This window comes from Capra hircus, chromosome 16, assembly GCF_001704415.2.
Source record: "Capra hircus breed San Clemente chromosome 16, ASM170441v1, whole genome shotgun sequence".
Classification (NCBI taxonomy): domain Eukaryota; kingdom Metazoa; phylum Chordata; class Mammalia; order Artiodactyla; family Bovidae; genus Capra; species Capra hircus.
Genome location: NC_030823.1, coordinates 49,551,813 through 49,578,220, shown reverse-complemented (window position 1 = coordinate 49,578,220; position 26,408 = coordinate 49,551,813). Strand labels below are relative to the sequence as shown.

Below are 26,408 nucleotides of genomic sequence, written 5' to 3'. Positions count from 1 at the left end.
CCGGGACCGCGGGCCGCGTCCCGTCCCGACCCGCCAGGGCTATCCTGTAGAGGCCCGGGCTTCCTTCCGCTCTCCTCCCCACTTCTCAGCTGGAGGCCCCTCCTCCCCGCAGCCCGGGGTCGCGGGGTTGAGGGGCTGCAGACCGGCTGGTCGGCACCCAGCCCACTATGGCAAGAGGCTGCCTTTAGTGGAGGGGCTGCAGGGCGGCTGCCAGCTAGATCACTCCAGAGCCATGGCCACATGGCCCAACGACAGAGGCCAGAAAAGGCCAAAGAATCCCCCGTTGCGGGGGGCAGAGCCAGCCTCAGCTTCAGCTCTCTTTAGGGGTCGACCTGGAAGGTCAGAGGCCTGATCTGGCTGCCCCATAATGCTGGGGGTTGGGGAGGGGGCCCTGGGCCAACCTGTCATATGCAGCCCAGGGACAGCACTGCCTACGCAGGACCACTCCCCCTCCACCGCCGCCCCCTAACTCCCTGCCCAGCTTCCTGCAGGGACTTAAGGTTTTCCACTGCTGCAGAAATCAGGAGGGCTCACCAGACAGTGGTCCCAGCTCCTGGGGCAGGGGCTATATTCCTGGGGCAGGGGCTTATGAACAGGTAAGCCCTCTGGATGGTGCCAGGGAACACCCCGTGATTCACATGCCTGGGACTGCTGTCCAAGGGCCCTGACTGGGGGGCCAGGCAACTCAGGATGAAGCCAAGATGACCATCAACATCTATTTATTGGACAATGGCAGGTTCTTTCCCAAAAAGTACAGCCTGTTGCTTTATTCAGGGATTTGTACATTCCAGCCAGTTAGGGGAGCCGGGAAAGGGATGCTCAGTGAGAAGCGGATGTCTTGGAGGTCATGTGCTATCAACCGTTTTTTTCTTTTTCAGTTAAAGAAAAACCATAATCGAGATCCCACTCCTAAGTGAAAGTGAGATGGGAAAAACTTGATTGTTTGTGATCTGGCATGTATCTTCTCATTTCATATGTACAGTTTATTGGGTACTGCTACCGTCCACCGGCAGAATACCTACAGGTAAAAACAAATATCAGGGAGGAAATAGTATTAACAAAAGGAAGTTCAAAAGATGGCTTCAGGCGGGTGGCGGCCGGGCGCCAGGGGGGCTCAGTAGAAGCAGACGGTGTGCAGGAAGGTCCTGCCGCTCTTCTCCTCGAACTCCTGCAGCAGCTCGTCGATCTCATTCTCCATGTCCTCCGTGTGCTGGATCTGGAGTGGACAAGAGACCCACCTTGAGCCGCTGCCCTGTGAGGGGAACCCGCCAGGGACAGGGACACAGAGCAGCAGCAGCCAGAGGCCAGCCTCAGAGCTCAGGCGAACATGCACTTTAGACACTCGCCGCTGTGCTGTCCCCAAAAATGGCAGACCCAACCTGCCCATGTCTTCCTGCAAGGAAGCCCAAAGGCTGTCCTGTGCACAGCAGGGTGTCGGGCAGCACCCTGTGCACACCCTGCCAGCTGCCACTAGTGTCTCCCAGCTGAGGCCCACTGTGCGTGCAGACGTGGTGAGATGGCCCCTGGTGGAGAACCACTGCCTTGGGAGGAGGCATGACCAAGGGCAGCCCTCGGGTGGCCTGGGTTTGGCCTAAGGCCAAGGCAGCTTGGTGCCCTAGTCTCGGCCTGCAAGCACTACCTCTCCTCTGCAAGCTCTCACAAGCATGACCTAGGTGAGTGTCATGTGTGCTATTTCTAGGATGCGTCATCCCCTTCAGCCCTTTCTCCTGTATGATGGCCTGATCATAAGTGCAACGGCTGGAGCTTCAGCAGCCACCCTGGACCATGTGACACACTGGGAACAGAAGTTGTGCTGGGCACAGTAACAAGAGAGCAGGGGCCAGGGCCCTCACACAGCAAACACATTCATGCCTGCCTGTCTCTATACTTCTTGGTTAAGCCACTTGTTTTCCTCATTTTCCAATCACTCAGTTAGTTGGCTTAAATGCAGAAACCGCAGGTGAAGGTATGACAAAGCATAGCAGTTTCTCCTTGGATGGGTTCTTTTGCACCACTAAGAGGAAATGTCTGGCTCTAAGCACAGCTACACAGCAGGCATGAAAGAACCTGATGTATCCTGCACAAGGGAGGATGTCCACGGCCACTTGTGGAGGGCCAGATGTCTGGAATGATAAGCCCAGAGGACGAAGAGGACCAGCGCCCTTTAACACCGTCTCTGGGGCTCCCAAGCTTCAGTAGGTGTTGGGGTCCTGGCAGGAGGCCTGTGTCCATGGAACCAGCACCGGGTAGGGCACTCTCTACAGCGACTGACCAGTCTAAAATGCTCAGAGGGGGATTCTCTAGCCAGAACCGACTTGCTGACCCTCATACTTGTGGGCACCTCCGCAGTTCTGGGTTGTAACCTTTGGAAATAATCTGAACATGAACTGAGTGGCTCATCAGTTTCCTGCTGAAGCCCTGGTGTGCAGGAGGCGGCCCAGGCAGGCCGATACTCACACACTGGCAGAGCTCGCAGATGAGGAACGCCCCCAGCGTGGCCTCCTCATGGTTGTCCTGGATGTCCACGTTGATCACATGCACGGGCTGGCAGGTCTCCTGCTCCCTGGAATTCAGATCTGACCATGACAGAAGGACAGAAGTCAGAGGCCTCAGAATCAGAGTGCAGGAGGGTCTGTGATACCCAACTGCCCTGGCCTCTGGGGACTACAATTAAGGACCCACATCAGGTATCTAACCAGGCTGCACACTCCCTGCCACCCCTGAGCCTCATGCCGAACACAGCTGTGCTGAGAGGAAAGCTTGTGCTCAAGTGGGACCCCTAGCAGCTTGGTCACACTCACCAACACCAACCAGCCTACTGTGCAGGGGACAGTAACAATGCCCTCACTCGCAAAGGACCAGGTCCCAGTTCCTCTGCACCATGCATGCTCTTTCCGTGCCAAAAAGACCCTTAACACACATGATGCTGTCACCAGCAGGGGTGGTTTTGCCCTTATGAACAAAATTACACAGAAGACCACCGTCTCCTGCCCTCCCAGGGCCCACAAAGCTCAAGGGTCCTTTGTCCACTTCTCTGTGGCCTCACCCAACTTCCCCTGCTCACAGGAGCCCACAGACACACTGACTCTTTAGGACCCCATGGACTGTAGTCCGCTGGGCTCCTTCATCCATGGGATTCTCCAGGCAAGAGTACTGGAGTGAGTTGCCATGCCCTCCTCTAGGGACAGACACACCAGGAATCTTTAATCTGCCCTGGGCCAGGACCAGGGACCGCCCACAGGGGCTGGGCTGCCTCAGAAGCACTGGATACACAGCAGGGTGGAGGGCATGGCCTTGGTTAGCTCCACAGTGCAGGGTCTGGCCCTGGGGCTGGCTCACCTTCTACCACCTGGTCGTACACTCGCTCTTCACAGGTGAGGATCAGGTCAAACAGGTCTTTGCAGTTCTGGAACCTTTCTGGCCGGGGCTTGATCCTCTTATTTCTGTCCAGCATGTGTAAAATGCCATTCTGCGTATAGCTGAGTACTCGAATTAAGGAACTTTCAGTAAAGACCCTTGTCATTAAGTGTAGCAGCCCAGGCAGCTCAGCACCCCAGGCAGGGCCACCTCCCCAGCAGGAGCATCAGGACGGTGAAGGTGTGGGGTGGGGGTAGGGGGTTGGCGCACAGAATGTGCTACAGTCCCTGCAGAAGACAGGGTGGGGGTGAGTGCCTCCAGCTCAGTGTCTGGACACACACCCCTCAGCCTACCAGGCTGCCTTTATACCCACACCTTTCCAGGAAGCAGACCAAGTGTCTACAGCCTTCTCTTCTGTGTCCCCCAGATCACGGATCGAACCCCTGCCCCCTGCAGTGGAAGTGCGCAAGTCAAGTCCCTAATGGCTTCTTTTGTCCTACAGCATCTTGGCCAGCGCCCACCAAGAACCGCAGCCCTTCGCCAAGAGACTGAGCTCACATGGAGACCCAAGTCTGCCTCAGTCACCGCAGTGAGGAGATCAAGAAACCCACCCAAGAAAGGACATGTCAGTGGCAAAAAGTGTGTCCAGGAGGGAGAAGCCTTGGGTTAACTGAGGGCAGAGTCAAGGAGGCCCAGACCTGGGTCCCTCGGAGCTTGGATGGGACACACGGGTCCAACAGTCAGGGTCTGTGCCAAGTAGGTGGCCCCAAGCTGGAGATGCCTCCCCAGGGATCCACACAGGGCCCCACCCAAAGGCCGATGGGGCTGTGTCCTTGGCCCCACGGGAGGGCTCGCCACTCCAAAGATGGGGCCTGTAGTCTCTAAGGGCCATTCTGGATAGTGTGGGACAAGCATGTCACCCACTCTACTGAGGGACACAGATTAGTTGATTTAGGAACTCTGAGTGGTACATTTACTGTCTTTCCCAGATTTTAAATTAAGATAGTTTATTTAAACAAGCTCATATTACTCAAACCACATTTCCTACCATCCTGGATGGTGAAAACTGCTTTTAACATGTAGAGTTTTTATTTGAAAAGATACCTGTTAGTGGGCAGGGGGGATGTTTTTGGCTCTGGCCACTTTCTAGAAGAGTGTAATGACTGTGGCACCGCACTCTGGCCTGCGTCCCTGGCTGCCTGCCATGGCTATGCTGCCACACCGAAGTCGGCCTTCCCAGAACCCAGTCTTTTGGATGCCTGGCACCCACGTCCAGGGAACATGGGCCAGCCTGGCATCCATGTCCAGTGGAACATGGGCCAGGGAGGCCCTACGTGGGGCAGGCTGGTGGAGGAGGCGCCTACATCCCCACGCTGGCTGAGACCTGCTGCCAGACAGCCCAGCTTCAGGGTACACCGAGACTCACAGTGACAGCCACAAGAAGGCCACCAGGCACTCAGGAAACTGCTCCTCAGGGTTCCCAGCAGCCCTGCAAAGCCCCTCCTCCTTTCCTCGACCCTCAGGTATTCACAGAGATGACCCAACAGATGAAATTCAGGTGATGTAACTAAGGAGAAAGGACTGAGTTGAGAGATTAAACCCGCTCGCTCCCTGGTTGGTGCAACAGGATAGGGGTAATGGTGGCCTCTGGGGCTATTCTCCAGCAAATATCTGAGAAGCACGGTCCAGGCCGTGCTGGGCAGGACCAAGGCCAGCATATGCTTGAAGCCCTTGAGGGTGAAGCTGCAAACCACCGGATTCACAGGGACCCAACTGAACTCCCGCTTCACACCTTGGGGGACAGGAAAAGTGGGGAACAGGACAGGGAGAGTTGTCTGCCACCAAGATGAAGCGTTTATTAGGGTCTGGCTTCTGAGGGAAGGCCCACCCATCTGGGGTCCAACCAGGTGGGAAGGACATGTTAGTCCCCTAGGACTACCCCCATGGATCCTCAGGTGGCCAGTGGTGACCCTGGGCCCAGGTGCAATGGTGTGCCTGGCTGAGCACAGTAGGTCAAGGGCCAACTGACCCACCACGGCAGGGAGCCTCCTCGAGGAAGGGAAGTTGGCTGGGGCCTCCCCTGCAGTCCACACACTTGTCAGAAACTAACCCCTTGACGGGTGTGGAAAGTAAAAGTGAAAGTTGCTCAGTCGTGTCTGACTCTTTGCGACCCTATGGACTGTATAGTCCATGGAATTCTCTAGGCCAGAATACTGGAGTGGGTAGCCTTTCCCTTCTCCAGGGGATCTTCCTAACCCAGGGATCGAACACAGGTCTCCCACATTACAGGTGGATTCTTTACCAACTGAGATATGAGCGAAGTCCAAGCAGGCTCAAAACTCCAATCCAAGTGAATGGAGGCCCCGGTGGGTGCGGGCAGAGAACGCAGTGTCCAGGCTCCCACCCCCACTCCAGCTCCAGTCCTGGGGTGGTGGCCATGCACCTCCAGCCCCTTGGCCTTCAGACAGTGCATCCCAGCTACTCTCACCTGGGGCTGCTGAAGGATGGCTGGGGCGCCTCCCTTGCTGTGTGATTGCGGCATCTCAGGGCCGTGGGGGGGGGGGCGGTCCTGGAGAAGACAGGAGGGTCTGCCTCCTGCCAAGCGAAGCACAGAGGATGGTTTTGAGACACTCGGGGGTCTCAGCCATCGAAAGACACACACCCTACTGTCAGAAGAGATGTGCTCTTTAGCAGCTTCTCCATGAACAACCATGGGTCACTGAAGCAACCCCACGGGGGAGCGCCTGGTTCAGGATGGGGTCCTCAGGGACTGTCCTGACAGTGCAATAGAACACAGCAGGCACAGGGTGACTCATCTCCAAAGTTCAAGAGCAAAAGGCAGGCACACCAATGAGCTGGAGACACACCCGTGGGCACCATGGGCTGGCCTGAAGGCCGCCTGCTAGGGGAGCTGCACCTGCTCATGACTGGAATATCCAGGGCCTCTGGCCTGTTCTAGGTCAAGGTAGCTTTTCAGAAGTGAGGTCTGGCCTTTACACAGGTGTCCTCAGCTCACAAAACAGGTTCAGTTGAACGTTTTTGCCTCAATAGCAATTCTCAGAGAAACGGGCCTCAACAATCCACCTGGCAACCATGACAGACGGGCACCCACAGGCAGGGCCTTACTGAGCCCTCAGCAGTGTGAGGCAGCTGACCCTGTGGACCGCAAGCATGTGGCGGCTCCTGCCTCCCCAGGAGCAGGTGGGGGTCGACTCAGCTGTGCAGAGGTGCCCATCAGAGGAGGGCCCAGGAGGGTGAGCCGAAGGGGCCGGGTAGACACAGAGCAGGGCCCTGGCACACAGCCTGTGCTGGGAGCCTGGGGTCCAAGCAGAGATGTGTCCATGAAGGCAGACAGCTGAGGGCGGGGGTGGGGGCAGATGAGCCAAAGTGAAATAGCGTTAGCTGTTCAGCTGGGTCCAACTCTTTGCAACCCCATGGACTGTAGCCCACCAGTCTCCGCTGTCCATGGAATTCTCCAGGCCAGATGTGCAAGGCAGACAAAGGGATTCCAGGGAGGGCAGACACAACGGAAGAACCCCAAGTCAGGGTGAGATGCTCCCCTGAAGGGTATGGGTTTAAGAGTGGAGCCCAGACCCCATGTCCCTACTCAGCCCAGAGGCCCGCCAGGGTCTGGCTTCCCTGAGGATGGAAATACTTCCCAGAAGGTGAGACAGTTCAGTCTGGATTCCCGCAAATATCGCCCAGTACACAAGATGGAGATAAATCCAGGAAAAGCAGAGCTCAGAACACTGAGAAGAAAAGCAGGGTCTCTGGGAAGAGACAGAACCCTGAGAAGGAGGGAGCAGGGTCAGGGCAGTGCAGCTCCACACCTGTTGGAAAGGGGTTTCAGGACAATACTGTCCACCACCACCCACATTCACTCCCCACAAGCAGGCTCTGGAGCCCAGCTCTGACCACGCACTGGGGGCTCTCGGATCGGGCAGGCGGGGTGACTTGGGCAGGCCCCAGTCTGACTACCATGACAGGAGCTTCACCAAGGAAGGATGTCGCGGTCTAACCACCATGATGGTAGTCTTGCCAAGAGAGGATACCCTTGTCCAAGCTGCGCCCCGGACACTGACCCATCAGAGCCCGAGGACATCCTGGCCCATCTACATCAGGACCTCTGCTCCTGCACACCACCAGGCCGAGCCTGTCATCTCCTGTTTCAGGACTGAGCTTGGGATGTGAACCCGGATCCTTTGGTTGGGCTTGCCAGGTGGGCTGTGCCCCCAGAGGACACTCGGCTCAGGCATCCTCCTACCTGACTTGAGTTCCAGTTCTGAGCTCATTCCAACAAGAACGGAAGCTGCAAAACCCCTCATGCAGGGGCCCAAAGCTTCTAGGGAAGGTACTCGAAGGCAAGGACCAGCCCCCAGCTGCAGAGCTCAGGCACTCACTGCCCCGGACAGGTGACAACTGGCTACGCCCTGGGCAAGAGCTGAGGCTTCTGCAAACCCCACCGGGCCAAGCATAGCACCAAGGTCAGCAGGACCCTGCACCCCTGGAAGCCCACAGTAACCTCCCAACTCCAAGTCCAGCAGTCTGGAGCCCTGGTCAGCTGCCCTGCTCTCTCCTCTGCTGATTCAAGAGGGTCAAGATTACCCTCAGACCCTTTCTAGTCCTGAGGCAGGAAGCCAGGAGCCCCCTCCCTGCACGTGAAGCCTCCAGGCATGGAGGGATGAGCAGCTCAGCAGGGAAATGGGCCTCCCACCCCATCTGGGAACAATTCAATTATTTCACTCAAATTTTAGCCTCATCACATAGCGACAACCTTGCTACCTTCACTTCGGATGAGCGCCAAGGCTGCACAGGGCCACCCTTGCCCGTGGCCTCCCCATGCCACCTACAATCTGCTGTCACAACTACCCAGGGTTTTGTGTCAAAGCCACTGGCCTGTAAAAAAGCACAAACCCAAGAAGCATAGGTGCTGGCCACCAGAGGGCAGGCTAGACCCAACCCTGTCTCCATGGGACCATTTGTGACAACCACATGCTTGTTAAACAGCCACGTCCCCAGATAGAAGACTTCAGATCACAGTGGGTGTCTCAAACGCATATGCTGCAAATAGGACACCCCGGAGGACAGCACAGGGCCACACGGGAAGTGTAACTGTGCCATTACATCTGTGCCATAGGTATTATGTACAAAAAGAATAAAAATCAGAAAAGCAAACCTCTTGGACAGAGAGTGCTCCAAACAGCTGGAGGCCACAGGGACCAGAGGGGACCACCCGAGGGGACTGGGCCTGGGCCAGCAGGGCTACAGGCAGCCGGGAAAGGGCAGGATAGACGGAAGCAGAGACCCAGCCACAATTCCCCAAACTGCAACTCAGCAGCACAGCTGCTGTGGGTGGGCCAAAGTCAGTAAAGAATGGACCGGAAACCAGCAAATACATTTCATTTGCAATCATGTCCTACATGTAACCAGCTGCACCACACTATTCACAGGCCTGGGCTCCAGGGCACGGTTGCCCCCATCCCCTGCACACATGGAGACACACACACACACCTGGAACTTGGCCTGGGCTCGCAGGTGGGGGTCTGATCTACCAGCACTGCCCCCAGCGCTCCCTGGATGGACATAGCATGAGGGGCTCCACGCGCCTGGCCACCTCCGCATGGGGGGTGAGAAACCACTGTATCTCTTCTTCAAAGGAAACATTGCCACCCGCCCACCGCCCCCCACCCCCGGCAAAATGGTGTTAAAAACAAAACTGGGGCACCAGAACAAGGACTGTGACCCTCAGTGTAACCGGAAGGATCCATGAGGTCAAAGGTCAGGGTCTCATTCTTAAGTCAGCCTGAAAGGAGCAGGTGACAAGCATATTATTAAACCAGAGTTGGTATCAGCAGACTTTTAAATAAGGTTGACTGCTATCCAAATCAGGTAAAAGGCTACGTTCATTTGAGAAAAAGCTCAAGAAAATAGAACTTTTAAAAAAGAAATTGGCTGGATAAATAAAAACACAATGGGGAATATATCTTTAGTCTTAGTGTTTTGTTTTAAATAGACACATACCTGTCCCCTAGCTGTCTGTGTGCAACATCAAAGAAACATTAAACTCGAAACAAAAGTGAAAGCTTGAGTCCTAGGTTGGAGCATTTTAGTGATAATTAACTTATTTTTTTAAACTTTTTGAGAAAAAAATCCTGATAGTCAATTAACTCTGCAAACATCAAATCACTTCTATGCAGAATGGTTCGACAACAGAAGAGACCCCGAGCACTGTACAGTGGGCGGGCGTGTGGTGACACTCCGGGAGCCTCTTCTGGCCACCCACCACTGCCCACCCTCCAGCAGCGCCGAGCAGATCTGCCCCAAACACTGTGAGTTCAAGGAAAAATAAAATGACCCCCCCTCACTGAAACTCCAGTTACTGTTTGAAGCAGAAACAGCCCCAAAGTCCAGGGTGGCCCCTGACTCAGACGCCCCCAACTGAGCCCGCTCAGCAAGGGTTGAGCTTGGCCCTTGAGACAATGCAATTGGCATGAGAAAATGAACTGTCTGGATAAGATGGCTGGGGGCTGGTCCCAGACACCAGTGGTCACTGCAAACCGACCCATGCCCAGCAGGGCTCCCCTTGGGGACCTGTGGTAGCAGCCAGGGTCTGGAGGTGTCTGGGAAACACCGTAGCCAAGGGAAGAAGGGCCATGAGCCCCAAGGGCAGGATAGAAGCTGCGAGGCCATGGGAGGAGAGGCGCTGGCCCGTGTCCCCTGGTACCTACAGGACCCTAACCCAAAGGCGGCCCAGCAGAGCCTGTCCCAACAGGTTTCCCACTCTTTTTTTCTGGGGGTCACGGTGACAGCACCATGTCCTGACAGGGCGGCTATGCCCCTGAACATGAGCCAGGGAGATACAGGTTCGATGCCAGGGAAAGGCCCTCCCCAAGAGCACCTGTGACACCCCTCAACCTCCACCTGCTCCCGGAGTGGACATGTGCTCCAGAGATACCCTGGACAGGTCCCTCACTTCAGAGGATGGCGTTGGGAAGGTGCAGGTTCACCTGTGGACAGGGGATGTGGGGCTGGTGGGGGGAGCACCTGCTGGCAACAGCTCTGGCCTGAGGCCTCAGGTGTGCTCTCTCCTCTGGACCACATCATCTTGAGGAGGGATCAGTGCTGGAGTGGACATAGCTACACCAGCATCCCAGCTCAGGTCTTCCTCAGCAGACCCTGCCCCCACCAAGGTCAGAAGAAGCCATATCCACCATGTCCACACAGTGCTGGGGCCCAGACCCACACTCACCCTCGGCATGGCCCATCCAGCCCTCTCCTCCTGCTCCTTGCAGCCAGGCCCAGGCCCAGCCCCAGGGTGCGGGGTAGAACACACTGCTGATGCCTACCCAGCCCCCACCTCATACCCGTCATAGCTCACCAGGATTCCCAGCCAGCTAGCCCTCTGACGCTGGTCACAGGCAACCTGGAGTTTAGACTCCAGATGCAAGTTAAGTGCCACTGGGAGAGGACCAGAGGCTGACTACGCCCCCTCCCCTCAGAGAGCCCTGATGACCCCTCACCTGCTGTGGATGCAGGAAGCACCCTCTCCCCATGGCACCCAGTCCATCTCTTCACAGAAAAGCGCTGAGCAGCAGCACGAGGGTCTCCCTTGGGCCTCGGGGCTGGGGCAGCAGAGCCAGGCTGCAGCTCCTGTGGCTGAGTCAGCCCTTCTTCCCCAGGGGCTGGGGACAGGCCAGGGCTCCAGGAACGGGTGGCAGTTGGAAGGTGGTGCAGCTGCTGTGTGTCGTCATGAGAACACACTCAGCCCACCAGTTATCAGGGGGGTGCCCTCCACACATAGGTGTGAGCAAGGAAAAGAGCAGATGGCTCTAGACTGGAGATGGTCTCAGGGTCCAAGATGGCTGGGGGACTCCTGGAACACGCCCTGAGGAACGCTCAGCACAAGCTGTCACGTGGGACTTGCTCATGTTGAAAAAAATATTCATCAGGGTGACTGCAGCCACCCTGCAATGAGCACCTGGCCGGCCCTGGAGGAAGGTCCCAAGGCTGCTGAGCTGCTGAGCGCCTGTCCCACCGCTGCCCAGGGCCACTGGCAGGTGGTCTGGCGCCAAGGTCTGCAATGGCCTCACCACCCTGGACACCAGGCAGAGAGAAAACACTGGCGTAGGCCACGGTGTCACCCACTGTCTACCCTGCTGCAGGGTGCAGTGACCAGACCTGAGGCTTTGTATTTACTCAGAAGGGACCCAGCTGGCCACTCAACTTGGGGCATCGTCTGGCAGACGTGAAAGCTATTCTTCTGGCCTCATCTATCTTAAGGCCATAGTTTTTATTTTAAGCATGAGTGCTTTTCTGAAACCCAACAGCTTAAGTATCAGCAAAACTGGATCAGAGTTTCCCTGGGTACCAGTGTCTGGCTTAGGAACACGCTCCCATGTTAAACAGACACCATTTTCAAAAACCACTTGAGACCACAGCTGCCAACCAGAATGAAATGAGATGGGGTCAGACAGGCGAGTTTGTGTCCAGGCAGGTACGGGGCCAGGGAAAGCAACCACGGACTGTGAGCAAGGTGGGCAGGTGGAACACGCCAACTGTGGGAGCCTGAAGGGAGCCTGGGCTTCAGGTGTAGAGAGCATCTCCAGGGCAAGGGCTGGGAGCTGGGCATCCACCCCCGAACACGCGCCCGAGCACAGCACGAGAAGGCGTAAGAGTCAGAGAGACTGCAAGAAGGTTCTGGAAAAGCCTAGGGGCCTTGGAACAGGACGGAACTGCCGTGTCCACTGACCTTGAACCCAGGATGGAGGTCTGAAGGCTGTGGGATTTACAATCTTAGAAATCACCTTTATTTTTATCTTTTACCCCAAGAGAACAAAAAGGTACACAGTGGAGAAGTGAGTATAAACATAAATCTAAGGCCTAAAAAACAATGAAACTGAGAAGATGAAAATGAATAGTTTAAAAAAATCTAAAACCCAAAGGTAATTAGTTACAAAAGATCCACAGATAAACTGGGCAAGTCTGCTAGATACAGCTAAACAGGCAGCCTCCAGCTCCGAGGACAAGTCAGGATCTGGGAACATGTTATAGTTACACCAGCACTTTAGCTCACCATTTGGGGAGCAAGTGGTCACATGTATTAAAAATCACATTAACTGCATTTATAGCCACACATTCCCATGCTAAGACACGTGGTTTTATAATTCACAAAGCAATTACTTGAAACTTACATAACGATGACCCTCTAAGGAGCCCCAAGGACCCCACCTGACTCTCTTCTCTGGGTGGCCCCTCCAGTGACTGGGCTCATGGACCCTGTTCATTAGGTCGCAGGCAGGCCATTCTTACATTTAGAAAAAACCACTTCTCTCTCCCCAAGGGTGGCCAGCAGGCTGAGGCTAAGCCACAGTCCACGCAGCCAATGCTGGGAGCCAGGGAGCAAGTTCAGTTGTGGAAACTGGCTCTGGCAGGAAATGAAAAAAACCTGGGTGCCTCCACCAACTTGACCTTGGAGCTACATTAAAGCCCCACGTGGAACACCAAGTTTGCAGTGGGTCTGTTTTTAAAAAGACTCCAAGGCAGAGGGAATAAAGAAATTAAGGTCAAAGGGGAATTTACACTTAAGAAAGGCCAGCTAAGTACCCGCTACAACTTGTATAAACCTCAGGTGTCAGGCAGAAGCCAGCTGCTACAGACCCAAGTCATATGACCTGATGGCTAGGGGTGGGCCAGAGGCTGTGGGGGCTTCTTGGGTGAGAACCTTCTCTGTCTGCTGGTTTTACAATCCTGGGACCCACACACTTCGAAGTGGATGGACCTCCTTATAGTGAAGGACAGGTCCCACCTTGGAGGCGTCCGTGTCTGGGAGGGTGAGGTGAGCCTAGACTTCCTGCACTGCCGAGGACACCTCACAGGGCGTCTGGCTCTACTGGCTGAGCGACATTCAGCAGGTGCCAGGGGCTCGAAGCAGGCAGGCCCCTAACTCCACTCCTGTTTGTGGACAGAAAACCACAATCAAAACCTCTACTTACAGCCAAATAATCACCACCACTGAGGGCTCAAGCACCACAGGGTCCTCAGTCCTGCCCAGAGTGTCCTCAAGGCTGTCTCTGTCCCCACCAGCACCTCGGTCTCAACTCCCGCCTCTGCCCAATGACTGGCATTTTTTCTCCCCTGATAACTTGAACATTTACTGAATGTTGGTTTATATCTTACAGTATTTTCCTAGCTTTGCATTGCAAATTACAAGAACCACCACTTCTGCAACAGCCCTGGCACTCATGCTACAGTCCTGGGTTTTCAGCTAGTCTGCTGTGTCCCAAACACGTGGGGACACGGGGCTCCCAGCCCCAATTGTGATCACCAACCTGCCCAAGTCAGAAGACCCTCATTCTGCCATTCCCTTTATGCATGGAGGCCCCAGATCCCCTACACTCCTCCTTTGAAGGCCAAAGAATGACTCAGGAAGAGCCAAGCACTGCATGTCCTGCCCCTTCCCACCCCAGCTAGATGGCAGAAATCCCACCCAAGTGAAGCCAATAAACCAGTGGTCCCTCCCAGAATCTCATGAGGGTGCCGACAGGGCAAAGGGTATGACTGCCAACAGCAAGGCCAGCCATCCCCTGGACACTCGCAGGGGGCACAGGCCTGTGCAGTCGCCCTGGAGGAGCATCTGAGCACTCAGAGCCTGGGCCCTGCCCCTTCGTCTCAAGCCACCAGGGGCACACACACGACACCTCCAGACTTGGTCTCGTGTGTGAATGCTTCTTCCCAGAGAGAGCTCTGATGTGAGATAACCTGAGGTACAGTGACGAAGGGAGCACAAGTGCCCTATTACCTGTTTCATTTATCTTGCTGAGTTTAAGAGCTTCTAAAATATGAATGGTGCTAATAATCTTCAAAAACAGACAGCCTCAAAATAAGCTATCAACATGGAGTGTTTGCGGTGCCAAGTACCAAAAGCGTGGAGTGAGGCTCCCAGCTCTGCCCTGGGGAGCAGCCATGGCAGACACCTCTGGGCAAGGCCAGGGCGGCTCTCACCGCTCAGACCTCAGGGAAGTCTCTACCAGAGCCCGTCACCACCATGGAGGCCAGGACACACCTGGCAGCTCCCTGGAAGTGCTCCCAATTGTTTCTAATGTGGGTTCTGGGGCTTCTGAAAAGGGGATGTGGGGCAGGTGCGCTGGGGGGCCCTGGGGACTGTGCAGGGGGCGAGTCCTGGACCCAGGCCATCAGTGCCTGGCTAAAGTACTGACAAGAAACACCTGTTTCTGCCCTGATGCTCCCACCCAACGTTCCCCCTGCAACTGGGAAGGAGCAGGTGCTGTGACGGAGCATGAAGCAACTGCCTGCGTCCAGTACTTTTGCTGAAATAGCCTCTGGGGCCCCTCGCACCTAACTAACTTACAGGTGTACAGAGGACATTTGTAGTTTATTAAAAGACTGCAAGAGTGCCAACGTGAGGACATCTTTCCACATGGCATCTACACTCCTTCACTTGGAACGTGTCTGGGCTCCACCCCGAGAATCACCATCGCTTGAGGTAACGCGAGGAGGCCCAGGAATCTAAAGCACTAGGGTGACCCTGAAGGTCCTGGTCAAAACCCAGCCAGCAAGGATGGCCTTACCATCCGCAGCCTGGGATCACATGGGCAAGAACTTGGTGAGTCTCAGGGAGCAGACCCAGTCTGCTTTTTGTCTTCCTGCAATGAGATCCTCTCAGATTACCTGTTTCTAACACGCTTCCTCTGCAGCCAGCGTGGCCCTCTTGTGATCTCCAGAACACCACCAGGGTGGGAGGCACCCCTGTGGACCAGGGCACACCCGCACGCACACCTACCTGCAGTGCGCGAAGCCACAGGGTTCGGGCTCCCACTTTCCTCACCTAAGCTGCTCTAACAGCGCACCAGAACCTTAACCGACTGTGTCCACGTGGTCTCCAACCCCTGGACTGTCCCGTAAGCACAGGGACAGAAACCCAGTGACCCCGCACACCTCACACGGGCCGCCGCATCCCCCGCCTCACAGGTGCCCCTGAGGGGTGCCCACAGGTGACACGTGCCAGAGACAAGCCCTCGGGGTTAAAGGGCAGCCACTGGGATGCAGTTCTTTGTCTTTCCTAAGGAGGTCGTTGTACATCTGGTCATATGTGGTTTTGAAATCATAAACGTTCGGTTTGTCAGGTGCTGGTCCTGGAAGCTTCACGTGAGTTCCTGTTCCAAAGGACCGGACGCTGAATCCTCGTTTGCTGAAAGACAAAAAAGGACAGAGAATCATAGTTGGATTAAACAAGACAGAAAATGCTACAAGGGAATAGGAAATGGACTCGAACAATTTTGCCATTCTCAGAGAACATGTTCCTCAGTTCTTTTTTTTTGATGTGAACCATTTTTAAAATCTTCATTGATTTTGCTACATTATCATTTCTGTTTTATGTTTTGGATTCTTGGCCATGAGGCATGTGGGATCTAAGCTCCCCTGACCAGGGACTGAATATGCATCCCCTGCATTGGAAGGTGAAGTCTCAGCCACTGGACCACCAGGGAAGTCTCTCCATTTTTAAGTGTTTTATACTCAAATCTTAAAAAATCCTGCAGCACATTACACAAGCTAGATGAAGCCAATCCAGGAAGACAAAGAATCAGTGAATGCCGGGGAATGAGGCAGCTATCTGTGAAAGCCAAGGACAGACACACAGTCGAGTGAAGATTCACCTAGAAAACCCTGTCATCTGACTGTCGTGCGACTCTTAAAAGGAAATTGTTTGCCCAGGTTCCCAGCTGCCCTGATGCCGGCTTCCCAGGACTAGACAGAGGCCCCAGAGCCCCCAGGGCAGGAGAAGCACCCCCACAATGGCCTCTTGCCTCAAGGCAACGCCTGTGAGGCCTGAAGACAAGGAGACGGCTGAGTATCTCCTGATAAATGGTCAGGCAGGCAGCACCCACAAGTCACACATGGCACCCACATGGCCCCGTGGCTGTCCTCACTCTTGGGGCTCTGCTGCAGACCTCGTGTCCTCTCAAACTCACAGGCTGGGAGTGCTCAAAGCGTCTGCGTGAAACAGCCTGCTCACCCTAATCTTGTGTTCACACACCACTGCATGTCCGTGTGGATGCATCCCTGCCCACCGACTTGGTAGCCGACCCCAGGACAGGCAGTGCTGATGACCTCTTCACGGTGCTGTGGGCTCTGCGGCCACCCTTCAGTTTCTCAAGCTTTTTACATTTTATTGTAACTCAGGGGTCTGGCTGCTTCTGGAGGGATTTTTGGTCGTCACAATGGGAGGCCCACGGAAGAGCCAGTGCATCTGGACACTCGAGGCCCAGCACCCAGAGAAGTGCCAGTCTGCGGCCCCTCCCCCACCACGTGGGCATCCCTGCCAGCCACTCTCTGCTGAAAGGTGGATGGAGGAGGAAAACCTCACTGGGCCGTGGTGCCCATGGGGCGAGACCCACAGTCCCTCCCACTAGACACAGCAGTTCCAGAAGCCCAGCTGAGTCACTGCTCTCCCAGAAAAGCCAGAAGGACCTGCAGGTCACTCAGGGGTGCCTCTGTGCAGATGAAAGATCCAGGAGCACAGCCACCATGCTTGGCACCACAGAGCATCACGGGCATACGTTTTAAAAACATCTTATCGGGTTTGTGTCAAACACCTCGCCTGAGCCCTCTGAGGTTGGTAAAAGCCAAGCCCTGTCCTTCCACCCCTAGAAGGCCCAAGCTGAGCCCCCACCCAAGCCCTGGACGTTGCCCATGATGGAGAACATGAACGACAGCAGAGATGACTGAGGAGTGTACGGGGCCATGGCCACTTGGGATGTAAATGGACCTCAAAGAAGGGTGGCTGGAGTGCAATGGCCCCCAGTAGATGCCTGCAGACCATGGCACCAGAGTCTGAACCCGTTTCCTTGGCAGGTCAGGAATGCACAACAGAAGAAATGTTTTCCGTCAGAGCACCAACAAGCTGGGGATGAAGGTCCCCCTGACAACAGCCCAGGGGCCACTCCCTCCCAAGATGGTGACAGAGATGGGTCACAGCCATGTCCCACAGGAACACACAGCAGGGGTTATGCTGGTCTTGCTGGCTTCACGATGGCTGCTACTCCACAAGAACTGCCCAAAACAATCACTTTATCCTCACAGAGCCAACTCTCCCCATCCCGGAAATACCCTGGAGGGAACAGGCCCACCAGGGAGGGATGTGTGCTGTGAGAAAACATGTACCCACAGAAACACAGTCCCCAGGGACCTGGGGCTGACTCCAGTTCCCAAAGAGAGAGCCTAAGGTGTGACACAATCAGGAAACAAGCTGGGGGGCTGCGTGAGCACAGCTGTTGGACAACCATCTAGGACCACCCTGGGTCTGTCCCAAAGCCACACAGGTGTGCACAGGATCTGGGGAGAAAGGTCTGTCCTTTGGTGGCAGCCCTGATTCTTTTAAACACGTCATCTGAGACCAAATAATGATCAATTAATTATGGAAGAGTGCCTGTGAGGTCAGAGTAAGAAATCACGGTTGAGCCCACTTCTCTCAGCTAGCTATCTATGAAGTAAACTCCAAAAGGGGTCCCAAAATCATTCTGGGGAACAATGGGAGAAATAAAACGTTTCCCAACAAAGGTACGTGAAAGATTCACTTAGACACCGCCCCTCCATCACTCTTAAAAAAAAAAAAGTATCTCTATATCTTAGTCATTTCCTTGTGGTCATTCTTTTGAAATATTTATCCGTTATTAAAGAACTTATTATCCTGAAGCGTGGCTCAGATGGTAAAGCATCTGTCTGCAATGCAGGAGACCCAGGTTCGATCCCTGGGTTGGGAAGATCCCTTGGAGAGCAAAATGGCAGCCCATTCCAGTATTCTTGCCTGGAAAAGCCTATGGACGGCAGAGCCTGGTAGGCTACTGTCCACGGGGTCACAAAGAGTCGGACACAACTGAGTGACTTCACTTCAAAGAACTTATTTACATGAGCCTAACTCTTGAATCTGGGGCTTTCCCAGTGGCTCAGATGGTAAACAGTCTGCGGGCAATTCAGGAGACCTGGGTTTGATCCCTGGGTCTGGAAGATCCCCTGAAGCAGGGCATGGCAACCCACTTCAGTGTTCTTGCCTGGAGAATTCCATGGACAGAGTAGCCTGGCAGGCTCATAGAGCTGCAAAGAGTCAAGACACGACTGAGCGACTAACACAACTCTTAAATTTAAGTTCAATTTTGTTAAAACGGGTCCAGGTATAACTACTCTTGAAACACATTAATGAAATACAGTGAACAAACCTTTAGTTTAGCCCAGCAGAAGCAAACAGATTATTAAAACCCCAATGGCTGAAGTTCTAAGGAAAACAATCGCCATTTCTACTGGCAGTAGGTCTGTCATAACACCTTGATCCAGGAGTATTTTCTGGAGCTTGCTATGTGCTGGGATTCAGCAGCGATCAAGAGACCCAAACCCCCTCCTCAGATACTCTAGGAGCATGGCATAAAGGGAACCTCCAGGACCCAGGTGGCGGGAAGCACAGGGACAGCAAAGCCGTGGCACAGGGGTGACAGCAGAATGGAAAACAGGGTGCCCTGGGGGCCCCGACACACACTGTACCCTGTAAAGCAGACCCCAAGTAGGACCCCAGGATGTGTCAGGTTGAGGCAGGGCAGGGCTGCCACTGAAAAGCTGCCCACAGGGTTTCCAGGTGATGCAGAGGCCCCAGCACAGGGTCTCTTGTGCCCAACCACCCTGTTACTGCTGGGGCAGCAAGTCTGAGCTGCCTGGGTGGGTCATCTCCTCTCCTCCTCTCCTATCACAGGGGAGTCTGAGGTTGGAGTTAGGGCCCAAAGGAAACACTGTCCATATGCTAAAAGTAAACTACCCCAAAGATAACCTGGACTAATCGTTCAGCTGGCTGACCCTTACCAGGGTGTTTCAGAGGATGCCTCCTGGTGTCTGAAAGGCTAGGTGACCCTCTCCCCACTAGAAACTATCCGGCTGGTGGGGGGCGTGGGTGTGCAGCTGTGCCCTCTCCTCACTGCCTCAACAGTTAGTTACCCAAACATATTTAAAAACAAAGTGAAACCCCCCAAAAGAGGAATTCACTGGCAGAATTTAAACCACACAAACAAAAAAAGAAAGTCGGCTGTTCTTCCCCCAACAAAATGTTCAAAGTGGCAAAAAGGCTAGTTAGCAACAGAATTGCTGTCTCCTAAGCTCATGCAGCTGACAACACAGGCCCATCTTGTCTGACTGTGCACAGTGACAATGTGTTTCTTACATAAAAGGACTGAGTGCTATAAAAGTATTCCTGACAACCAAAGAGCTTTAAGGGCCAATTATTTTGTATGTTAAATAAATCTTCCAGACAAGTTTTTATCAAACTTGTTTTTATAAGGGTATCAAAAAACTATCACTATCAGAGACATATACTTTAATTATGTTAAATATTAAGATACAAAAATGTTAAGTTAAAAAAAAAGATTATAGTATCATAGAAAATGCTGAATTTGGGGAAACAGTTGTTTCAATCCTGATGTCTAAAGGTAAAATAATAAGTTAAAATGAACACTAATCATGAAAACACACAAATTATCAGCATAGGTTATGGGTTATGGTATTTTCCCTATTTTCTAGTGTACTTATTAACCTAATTCAAAGCATTATTTTGGCTAAGACTGAAATCCTAGACCACTGCCAAACTTCTGAAAGTACGACCTGTCTCTAAGTAGGACACAATGTGCTTACAATGATGTCACCTTTACTACAGATGAAATCACCCATGACTTAATCAGCCTAGTTTCTAGCTACACAACCACCCCATGTTTACCCAACACAAACCAACTGCTCACACACCATCACACTTCCAACATCTGCCTGCAATTTCACCGTGGTACAGCCGCAAGCCTGAGATCAACTTCCTCAAATGTTAACATTCCAGTAAGGTTGATGTCACCACTAGCAAAACACTTCTCAATAAATGTTTTCTAGGATTTATTTTATTCCTACACATCCCACAAGGTCAAGGAGAAACCAAGAGGCTTTTCAGCATGTCGTCACCGTGCAGAGAGCTTGTGACAAACATACATCGTTTTCCCCACAAGAGCTCCTGCTTGGATGTCCCTGCTCCAGGCCAGCTCTTCCTCCACCCTGGCTTTTCGAAGGTCAGCTTGCTCTTCCAGTCACTGCTGGCCTCCCCAGTATGGGGGCCAGCACAGAGCAGGCTTTCAAGATCTAGCACTTGAGTCGTCCCAGCCCCAACACTGTGCTAAGCACTGTTTATCATAGTGAACCCGCCCAACTATCTTTCCTTCTCTGGGCTCGACCTGTTCTCACCTACAGAAGGTTGGTGATGATCCTTAAGGCAGGGAAAATGTTTTAGCTGCTGGAGCTGATACTATGCTTGGTTTACCCAGTTTCATCTCAATGTTCAGATCCAAACAGAAATCTACCTTCTTCCTGGTCTTAGTTCTGCCCCCTGAAGACAAAAAGCAAACGACAACGCAAAGTCCCTTAAGATCTATGAAGGCAAACGTGTCCCCTGTAGGCACCTCTTCTGCCATCCTTAAAGACACGATTTCAAATCCTTCCACCTCCCCAAATGGTCTCCAGTTCACCCTCGCCAAGTGTATCCAGAAAGGAAATATAAAAAATGCAGCCCAAGGGACCTTGGGCAGAGCTAACCATCCCTCCCTGGTTTAGGACAAGACAAGGGAGAGTTAGCACCACCATGGGGAGTGTGCTGTGTTGAGTGGCCCAGGTACCCCAGGAGAGGAGGTCTGAGCACCTCCATCCCACCGTGGCTGGGGTCCACATGCTCCACTGAGGACACTGAGACTTGAGAGCCCCACCGCAAATCAGAGAATCACAGGGCCTCAGCTGCCTGCTGCATTCCCCACACCCTGGATCTGGATCCTTCTCCAGCCCATCAGATGTTACTTTTCCATCAGGACTGGAGCCCCTGTTTCCAGAGCCTTGCTGTTACTCACCACCTGGGGCTTCTGGCTCTGGGTCTTTTCCCCTCACCCGTGTCAGTGTGGACATCTTAAGAGTTGTGAGGATGAAATGACATGTGCATTTGTAAAGTACCTGGCACAGAGGGGCTCAAGAGATGACTCTAAACTTCTTTCTTCCACATTTGAAGCCTGTCTGCTTATCTTCCCCAAATCACACTACTCAGGAAGTTACGATTGAAAACAGACTGAGAATTCACTTCAGGAAGTTATACAAATCTTTCTTTAAAATTTGCTTTGAATTACTACAATTAAAAATATAGCTTCCAAAAATCAACATGCCCCTTAACATCCAGAGATAGTTTGGAACAAAAAATGTAACTTAATTGGCACCAAAGGGACATCTTAAGGGACATCTTAATCTGCAGAGTACAAAGAATAGGAGGCTCTGTAGAAACAAACAATCTTCCTACACTCCTTTTAAAAACCTAAAGGATTTCCAGGACTAGTATTTCAAACAATTTAGTCTCAGAAGATAAAAAATGATTACCCTAGGGAAATTATGGCTACCTCTAGAAAATGCCAACCTTTGTTAACACTTGTATTCAACTTGTCAGAAAAATACAGCCTGAGCTGATTTTCAACAGGGCCAAAAAACTGGATTTCAGTAATAAACAATCTAGCATGCATATTCCACTAGTTACATTTGTTTGGTCTGACAGTTAAGATTCCACGTTCCTGATGCAGGGGGCCGGGGCTGATGGCTGGTCAAGGAACTAGATCCCATATGCTGCAACTAAGACCCAGAGCAGCCTTAAAAAAGCTACATTCCCTTTGACAGTTCTTTTCAAAGTTTTCCAACTGAAAATGCAATTTTCCTGTTTTCACTATCATACTTTTTTGTTGGCCATGCCAAGGCAGCAGGACCTTAGTTCCTGACCAGGAATCGAACTTGTGCCCCGTGCACTGGAAGTGTGGAATCTTAACCACTGCTGCACCAGGGAAGTCCCTTATCATATTATCATTAAATACTTTTCTCAATCATCTTTAAGGCCCATGTCTCATGTCTCTACATCTTCTATAAGCTCTCCTACTTGTAACAAAAATCATCATATATATTACTTAAAGATGCTATTAAACCTTGTAAATTATCCAAATGGAGATATCATAAATTAGTTTCAAAAGTGAAAAATGACATGAAAATTTGTTCAATCTCAATAGCAATTTTAAAACTAAAGGAAAGGCAAGGTTCTTATTTTGCCCCTGAAGCAAGAAAAGATGTAAATAATGTCCATATTATGAGGAAATGGGAGTTCTGTAAATAGGCACTTTTCTGGAAAGCAGTTTGGCAGAATGTATGAAAATGTAAAATATGCCTACCTTTTGACTCAGCAATTCTACCTCCAGCAATTTATGACAAGGAAATAACTAGAAAAGTATATAGAGAGACATGAATGGCACAAGGATTTGGACATTATGAAACTGAGAAACCACCCCACGTCTGTCACTAGGGATGATTACCAAAGTGACTACTGCACAGGATTGCTTGTGTACTCAGTTTTGAAACCAGTGCCATTACTCAATCTGAACAGATGTTTAAATCCAATATACTAAAATAAAAGCAGAAATGAACACTGAAATCAAACTACATTCACATCCTGTGGAGAGATTACAGAACAGTATTTTGATCTCTCTTAAGTGTGTGTATGTGTATACAGAAAACACCCAGAAAGGAGGATGTACACTGAAACAGTACTTCAAGTGATTCTTATCTTCTCCATCTTCTACAGCAAGGACGTTCTGCAACATGCAGACACTATTATTTTAAAAAGGAAGACAGTTCCACAAATATAAACATCTTAGGAATTAAGATTCATATCTAACAACTTCACATTCATAAGGTAAATAATGCATGTTACTCTAAACTTACCTCCTTTGGCCCTCATTCGTGAGTCAATTTGAAAGACAGTAAAATGGCAAAAAATACACAAGCATTCCTACTTGGTGATTATCTGCAGGGGCTCTTCTCCACCCTCCTTTCCACAGGAGTACCAAGGCTATACCATCTACTTCAAACTAAGGAAGGGTTTGTAATTGGCAGTGACTGAGGACTATTAGATAGGCAAAACTTTAGAAATGATTGAACAAATTTGCTAGAGGAAATTTAAAAACACCTCCTTTTGTAAGATTCCATCTCAACTTTGTTATGCAGAGAAGAGCTTAAAACAAAGAATCCAGAACCAGCCAGAGTCAGCAGAATGAGGTGGTCTCCAGGTCACTTGTTATTCTAACTGAAGATATTAAATTTCATTTTCCTTGAATAATTTTCCAGGAATGTGAACTCTGCAGTCTTTTCATTTACCACTAAAATATTTTAGTGACTCTGAACAGATATACGCAGTTTGGGGATCAGATCAAGCACACTGTAATCCTCGGACTTTCCAAATTTTAAAACAACTTTAATTTTAAAAATTCTACTTTAGAAACAAATTCCACATTAATTCGTTAGGTTCCAAGCATACCACACTCTACCAAAAAATACACATTAACTGAATACTGTGGATAGTGTGATAGATCTTAGGGAAGAATTTAACTCCTAACTAGCAGACCATGGACACCTGGTATGTCCAGCTTCATAAAGAATGAGGGGTGCAGGAAAACTCTGATTTCACTGGGAGAGTCAAAGCTGACTGCGGCGGTAGGGGAAGCGAGGCATGGTTGCCCTTTAATGTCCAAGTAAGCAAACTTCGAGAGAAAAAGCAATTTCAACTTTATTTTACTATCAAAGATGACATGTACACCTAACTTTTAACTGTAACACAAGGGATCAATCTCACATTCTGTGAAGTGCTTTTGAATGAAAAAAACTATCAAATGGGAATAAACTTTTATTAAACGTACACAACAGAGTCGCAAAAAGGGAGTTACCACTGAAATATAAACTAAAAGAGTGAAACCAAATTCACGTGTGGTTCAGAAATTGTCGACTGGAGGTTTTCCAAAGGAGAAAGAAATTCTTTGCATGAGACTTGAAAAATGTAAACAGGAGTAAACACACAAATGCATTAAGTTAAAACAGGCCACTTCCGTGTTTTTAACGACTTGTTCTATCCTGAGGTTCTGTTGTGCAAAGTTTTCCAAGTTTGATACAAGGCGACACGCCCTGGACAGAGCCGGCCTGTCCTCTCGTGGACCCTAAGCTTCGGCTTGAAACTTACCACCTCACTGCAGAGCATTTAAAGGAGATCACTGTTTTCAGATACAGATGTGAGTACTAAGAAGACATGAACAGCATAAGCCTTTCTGGTTTACTAGCAGCTTTCGAGGTTTCCGTGATCCGGAAACATTTCGGCTCACATTCTGAATTTTTCCTGACACTAGGCACATACATGGGAAACCAGACGAACCGAGCTTTCTCGAGTCCTCGCAGCACACGGCCCCGGAGGCAATGAGCCCGGACGCGGCGCGGCCTCTCGGCCGTCCTTCGGGAGCCGCCGAGTACCGCCCGCCTGGGAACCCGGGATGCCCAGCACCGGTCGGGGAGAACCGGGGCTGGTAACCGGCGCCACCCAGCACGGGTCGGGAGCCGGGATTGCCCGGCACGAGTCAGTCCGAGCCCAAGATCCGGGGCCGCCGCCCAGCATGGACCGGGGAGGGCCGGGGCCAGCAACTGCGGCCGCCACCACCCAACACGGGCCAGGAACCGGGACTGCCCAGCACGGGCCGGCTAGGTCCGCGACTAGGAACCAGGACTGCCCATCACGGGCCGGGGCCGGAAGGACGGCCAGTCGGCCGGCGTCCGTGGGGCGCGCTGGGCCAGGGCGGAGGCCCCAACTACCTGAGGATGTTGTGCGCCTCCATGCTCCGGTTCTGGTTGCTCGAGCACACCACCGCCACCCGCAGTGGCGACGACGGCATGGCGGCAGCCGCACCGTCTGCGACTCCCGCTTCGGGACTCCCACCCAGCCGCGCCGCTTCCGCACGAGCAAGATGGCGGCCTCCACGCCCGGAAGTCATGACGCGGAAGCGGGGGCGCCGGCGACGTAGCGCGTCAGGACGCGCGGCGGGGGCGTATGTGCGGCGTCCAGGCAGCCTCCCCACACCGCCCCCGACTGCTGGGCCGCGGACCGAGGGAGGCCCCACCCCCGCGCTGGCTGGCCTTCGAGCGTCAGGGCCAGGGCTTGCACTCTGTCCGGCGCCTCGAACTGGCGTCCTGACGTCGCAAGCCGTTGTCGCTGGGACTGACGCGCGACGCGTCGCGCCGACAAAAGTGACGTCACGCGCGCCCTCGCAGTCGCTGGGAGTGACGTACGAGGCGCCGCGGCAACTGGGACGTACGTTGAAGGTTGCTGGTCTCCGCCGGCTTCCCTCTTTAGCGTCAAGTCGGCCCCGGTTGTTTTCACGCCTGCCGCCGTGCCTCCACCGCTCTAGGCCGAGCCCCGCGCCCCTTCTTGGATGACTGCCCCAGCCTCTTACTAGCCTCTCGCAAACACCAGCGCGTGGGTGTGCTCTGAAAACCCTGCAAAGTTTGACATTTAAGTGAAGTTGTGAAAGTATTTGCAAAGACGATAAGAAATGAGACGTAGGAAGTGTGAGGAGACCTCCTGTGTTGGGATAGCAGATTAACTTAAATCCTTGGGTTTGTTTGGAGGCACTGGCACAGTCGTTAAGAATCTGCCTGCCAATGCAGGAGAAGCGGGCTCGATCCCTCAGTGGGGAATGTCGCTTGGAGTAGAAAATGGCAACCCACTCCAGTATTCTTGCCTGGAAAAATTCGACGGACAGAGGAACCTGGAGGGCTACAGTCCATAGGATCGCCAAAAGTCGGAGGTGACTGAGCACGCACGCAGTGCGGACCAGAGGTTTGGGGTCGTGATATGACGGTGAAACTAGTCAACTCGGTTTTATTGTCCTCCAGCCGCTTGGAGTGGTCACTGAGTTGATGTTTTGCAATGTTATGCGCGACAAAGGGAGGGGTAAGGGAATGGCGATGCTCCACTATGGATCCAGAAGTGATGAGAAAGGAGGATGTGAAGGAGTGGCAGCAGTGAAAAGGTACTGTGTGCTCTGAATTGGGGATCCCGATGGAAAAAATGTCACTGGAGCCAAACAGAGGTAGAACAGGATGCTTGAAACAGCATGTGGGGAGGGGGCCGCATT

General features: G+C 52.5%; 1 protein-coding gene across 1 annotated transcript; it reads right to left on the bottom strand.

The window, feature by feature from the left end:
* Positions 703–25,466, bottom strand: SSU72 (SSU72 homolog, RNA polymerase II CTD phosphatase). Its single transcript, XM_018060519.1, has 5 exons — positions 25,087–25,466; positions 15,422–15,565; positions 3,340–3,479; positions 2,458–2,576; positions 703–1,216 (listed from the first exon to the last, which is right to left on the bottom strand). Exons 1-5 carry the CDS (start codon positions 25,263–25,265, stop codon positions 1,115–1,117), a joined length of 684 nt encoding a protein of 227 aa, XP_017916008.1. The 5' UTR covers positions 25,266–25,466; the 3' UTR covers positions 703–1,114.